The sequence below is a fragment of the Heloderma suspectum genome, chromosome 4 (genome assembly GCF_057233095.1).
Source record: "Heloderma suspectum isolate Gila_16-S chromosome 4, 16-S_ref, whole genome shotgun sequence".
Classification (NCBI taxonomy): Eukaryota; Metazoa; Chordata; class Lepidosauria; order Squamata; family Helodermatidae; genus Heloderma; species Heloderma suspectum.
In genome coordinates, this window is record NC_139461.1 from 307,075,088 (window position 1) to 307,080,759 (window position 5,672).

The window sequence follows — 5,672 nt, forward strand, 5'->3', positions numbered from 1 at the left end:
CCTGGCCAATGCACCAATGTAAATTCGGTCCTGTTTAACCTCAGAACCTGCACCAAATGGGTCTGAAGCACCCCGGTGGGTAACCAAGCAATCCCAACAGGTAAACATCAACCCAAAACACCACTACAGACAAGATTGTAACTTGAAACCATATTTATGGCTTTATTGCTGAAAATTCAGGGGAAATATAAAATAAAAGAAATAGCATGGTGGTTATATGAGCGTTAGAGATTCTCTCTCCAATTACAGGGAAAGAGAATGCAACAAAAACGGAAGATAAATCAAAATAATTTATAAAGCTGGTACTATGAACTTGGCCAATAAGACAACGGCTTGAGCTTCTAGCATTGCTATGACTCCTCTTTCCAACTTACTCCTGTTTACTACTTGCAGTTCAAAGCTAATAAAAAATAATTCAACCTATGTGTTAACCCACCCGTGGCCTCCTCCTGCTTCTTACTTGTTTACAAAACTTCTGCTGAAGCATTACTAAGTTCCTCTAGGCATAGGAAGAGTAGAGGAAGGAGTTGGAATGAACAGAAAACTCAAGACTTGGGAACAATTCCAGTTCTCACCTTTGAAGATGGGATTCCAAATCCCCTCTTCAGATACAACCTCCAAGTCTCAAGCTTAGGAAACACTCCAAGTCCCAAACCCCGAAATCATTCCAAGTCCCAAAGTCTAAGAGTCAAAAAAGGTCCATAGTTACCTAAATCCATGGGTCTGGTGGCACGGCAGAAAGAGGGAAGTGGAGCAGCAGCAGCAGGAACAAAAGACACCAACAACCCCGGAGCTCCCATTCCCTGGGCTTTTATACCCCTGCTCTGGTCAATGGTGGGGCCCAAGGAGCAATGAGACAATCAGCCTCCAATAGGAAATGGGGTGCACATGGTTAGAGCATTTGCTCACTAATCAGAAACAAGGTGTCCCTTCTATCTCCCATGATTTCATGTGTCTTTGGCACTGTTACAAATGGGCTACTTTGAAATGTCTCAACATATGACCCAAAGTCTGCCATCTGGGCATGCTATCTTGATTGACGCATTGCTCTTCAGTATATCTTCTTTGAATTCCCGATCATCTTTGGCCATTTTTGGTCATATCCGCCCAAACACCTCCTCCTAGTTGTTGCTCGTGCTCAGGGCTACACTTCCCCGCCCAACTAGCATCGAGTAGGGACATTCTCTTATCAGCAGGTGTACACCACGAGAAGTCAAAACAGTACTTTTCCTCCTCTCAGTAGGCATCTGAGCATGCTCAGTTCTGCTGTTCATCTCATTTAGACACTCTGCCAGCACGTCGTGGCCTTGAGCAAGCTCTGTGAAACTGCTTGTAAAGACGGCTGCATTTCCCCCCCCTTCTTCAAAAACAGTCCTGAAAAATCTCAGTTAGAGTCTCAGTTAGTGAAATAAGACCATTTAGTATAGAATCAAACTTCATGGTCTTCTCACCCAGGGGTCAAGAGTCTGGAATATAAAGCTGCTTATGAGTCTAGGGGCTCTTCTTGTTGGCCTCTCCAAGATTAAATCAGCCATCTTTACCCTTTGTTAACCCTTTTCAGTACCAGATTAACAGGGCAAAGGAAGGTTTAGCCCCCTTTTCTGTAAGAATTAGACCCCCCCCTCCAGCTGTGCTTTATAACATGTGAACAGTGGTGAAATATGAAGCCGAAATGTGACTGGCCTCCTGACATTAGGGATGTTGGAGAAATCTGCAACGGAACCGAATGAGTTCAGATTTTCATGAATCTGACCTACAGGTTCCACAGTGGACCGGCTTTCACCCTGTCAGGTGGATTCCATGGACTTGTGGACTGTCTTTCTAACTTTCCTGAATTTTGCACAATTTTTTGTCATAGAAAAATACACAAAATATAAAACCCCCTGCCAAAAATGAACATTTCCTCTATAGGCTACAGTGTGAAAATGCGCATTTGGGGTGAATTTGCGCATTTTCTCATGTGCACATTTGCGCGTATGTGATTTTGCACAAATTAGGAAACAAAAAAATCCAATTCCATCAATGCACAGACGATGGAAGAAAAGGAGCCTGACAATCCATGAAACACAGACTGATCAGATTTTACACAACCCATACATCCCTACCTGCGGCATCACTTTTGTCCCTAAGATCAGTTCTCTCTCTTGGCCCAAGGGACTGGACCTTATCAGCTAGTCCATGATTGGAGGGGGACAAACACCCTGAGACATGTTTTGTAAAGGAATCTTGTTCAACACAAATACCCCCGTGTTGACACATCTTGTAAAAATGGGATGGGAGTTGGACATCAAGCATGTAGTGTTCAGTTGCACTTCATAAGTTCCTGTGCCTCTTGCTTCAAAAATTAACCACTGACTATCTCCTTCTTTTGTTGAAAAAACAGGCAGGCTGGGGGAGAAGCATATTCCAGCCATATGGTGTTTTGTAGTCTCACTGGGTGGTTATTACTTAAGCAGACGGAACAGGTATAAATAATCATTCCCTGGCATGACACAGGCTCATGTATTGGGTTTATTAATACACACACATGTGTAGTGGAAATACACAATGTCAGCCGAGCAAAGGGATCTTCCTCTCCCTCTTCTTTAGACAGAAGAGTCGGAACAGTGCAAAGCAGCTGAGCAGCAGATGTCAGAGTCCAAAGCAAGAAATGCTGGCTTGATGGGGTAAGAGGAGCATGCAGAACTGGTGCGGGGTGTGTGTGTGTGTGTGTTAATTGATGAAGTAGAATCCTAACCAGGACATGCTCTTACCTCTGCAGTCCATAAAATGGAGTGCAAGGGGCAGGGAGAGAGAGATTGAAAGAGAGAGAGAGAGAGAGAATCCCAGCAGCTTAACAGCTAAAATCTCGTAGGAGTTTATTTTTCTGCTCTCTGCGAAGCTTGGATGTCAGTAAGAAGATCTTTGGGGGTTAGCCCAGCTCACGTTGACCCCCACGTTGAGGAATTTTCTCAGATGGCAAGGAGCAACAGGAAAACTTAACAAAAGGTAAGGGTGGGAGTGGGGAAAAAAATCTTTCCTCTTTTGTTTGGATGCTTATGTTGAGAGTTTGTTTTCCAGTATGGCACAAACATGCAAGTTTGGGGGATTGAGCATATTTGGGATCCATTGGGATGTTTGCATTTTAATGTAGGTTGGCTTGCTAGTACATTGAGACTTCAAGAGGACCCGGAGGGCAAGAGTTAGTCATGTTTGGATTTTAAAGAAGCTTATTTTATTCTCAGTGCCCCTTTCTTCCCCCTTTCTTTTCTGCAGGGTTTTAGGAAGCGACTTGCAGCCCCGGGTGTGAATGAATTCTCAGCTGGAACAGATGGAATATCACTCATTTCCGTGTCCATGAGTGGATCAATGGGCTGCAAGATGCTGTGACCTAATCAGAAAATAGTTAAAAGTAACCACCACTTTCACTTCTGATGCAGAAAAAGGGAACAAGGGAAGGCTATATAAGATAAGCTTTTTCGAGGAGTTAATGAGGTTTCATTCTGAACAGGAGAAGCTAGGATTGAAGCAGTTAATCCAGAGGTACGTGACCATGTCTAATGCTAAATGAACTGCAGTTCAAAGAGATGTTGTGTTTTTAAAACAGAAGATTGCTTTCTTTTTACTTTTCTAGTCTTGTTTTCCTCCAGCCATCTGATGAGCATTTTTTGTTTTTGTATTGGACTGGTATATTTTAACTCGAATGGGTCCAAGAAGTTTAATATGTGCTGCCTATCACCTTCTGCTAGACCATCTGAAAACAGGTAGCCGTTCTGGGATATACCTCCACCATGGCCAGGCTTCTCCCCACTAGCACTATAATCTGACAAACCATCGGTAAACACTGTGAAGAGGTATGGCAAACTCCTCTGAGAACACAGATGTGAATCCCACCTTCAATGGAACAAGTAATGCCTGCTGTGGAGACAATGCTACGAATATCAACTCCACTTCCCATGAGCAGTCCCCAGACTTCTATGTTGTCCTCCCCGTGATCTACTCTGTGATCTGTGCTGTGGGTCTGACGGGCAACACGGCTGTCATCTACGTAATCCTCAAAGCCCCAAAGATGAAGACGGTCACTAACATGTTCATCCTCAACTTAGCCATAGCTGATGACCTGTTCACGCTAGTCCTGCCCATCAACATTGCCGAACACCTCTTGCATTACTGGCCATTCGGGGAGGTCCTTTGCAAAGTCATCCTGTCCATAGACCACTACAACATTTTCTCCAGCATCTATTTCCTCACCGTGATGAGCATAGATAGATACTTGGTGGTCCTGGCAACCGTCAGGTCTAAGCGGATGCCCCATCGTACCTACCGGGCAGCCCGCATCATCAGCTTTGGCATTTGGTTCCTAGTCACCCTCATCGTCTCTCCCTTCTTTGTCTTTGCCAATGTCTATAAAGATGACTTGGACATCACAAGCTGTGGTCTCAATTTCCCCAGGCCTGAAAGATTTTGGTTCAAAGCCAGCAGGATCTATACGCTCATCTTGGGCTTTGCCATCCCTGTGTCCACCATCTGCATCCTTTACATCATGATGTTGTACAAGCTGAGAAACATGCATTTGAACTCGAACGCTAAAGCCCTAGATAAAGCCAAAAAGAAAGTCACCATCATGGTTTTCATTGTTCTGACTGTGTGTCTTTTCTGCTGGACACCGTTTCATCTGGCCACCATTGTGGCTCTGACCACTGACTTGCCCCAAACCCCCGTGGTCATCGGCATCTCCTACTTCATCACCAGTCTGAGCTATGCCAACTCTTGCTTGAATCCGTTCTTGTATGCCTTCCTGGATGACAGCTTTCAGAAAAGTTTCAGGAAGATGTTGGAATGCAGAGCTGCTTAAAATATGTGCCACTTCTCCCAGATCCTTGCTAGTGTCCTTTGGATATTGATCCTGGCTTTGGATGAAAACTCTTACAAACTTTTGAATGTGTTGTTTCTGAAGAACTTTATGGCTGTATTTCATTTAAATTTCGTTTTGTTTGGAGGCTGTTTATATGTCTGTGCTGTAAGAGTCATCCTGTTGCACTTTAATTGCTTTTAATTACTTTCACTTACTTTTGTATTGTTAGAATGCCATATATATATATATTTTTTTCCAGAAAGGAAAGGAAGAAAGATCTTGAACGTGTAGAAAGAATATCCTTTGTGTGTCCTGGTCTACATCTGCCCCCTGGTGGAAAATAACAAAATTGCTGTCTGAATAAATGGCATGAAAACCAAGCTGGGGGATCTCTGTGTGGCTGGGATTGGGCAGTTATTTTTATTATTATTATTATTATTATTATTATTATTATTATTATTATTATTATTTTAAAACTATACTCTGCCTTTTAGCCCACAAATGGCCCCTCAAGGCAGCTCACAACTGTAGCTAAAAAACTGCAAAGCAACACCGAAAGAACAGAGAGCTTTAAAAGCAGAGACAGATAAAAGGCACCAATGCGGAAGAGAAGAATTCAAGTCAAATTGATCACTTGATGAAATAAAAAAGGCTTTGGGACTCACTTAACAGCCACTAAAGATAGAATCAATTGAACCTTTCTAGGGAAGGAGGGAGGGCCACAACCAAAAAGGCCCTGTCTTGCATGCCAGTCACTTACACTTATGATGGCAATGGGATGTAGAAGAAGGCCTTGGATAATGGGTGCTGTGTTGGGCAGATCCATGCAAGGAAATAT

General features: G+C 43.4%; 1 protein-coding gene across 1 annotated transcript; it reads left to right on the plus strand.

Moving 5' to 3' along the window:
• The first annotated feature begins 3,835 nt into the window (after positions 1 to 3,835).
• On the plus strand, positions 3,836 to 4,834 carry NPBWR2 (neuropeptides B and W receptor 2). Its single transcript, XM_084848424.1, has one exon. The coding sequence runs from the start codon at positions 3,836 to 3,838 to the stop codon at positions 4,832 to 4,834; it is 999 nt and encodes a 332-aa protein (XP_084704550.1).
• Positions 4,835 to 5,672: the final 838 nt, after the last annotated feature.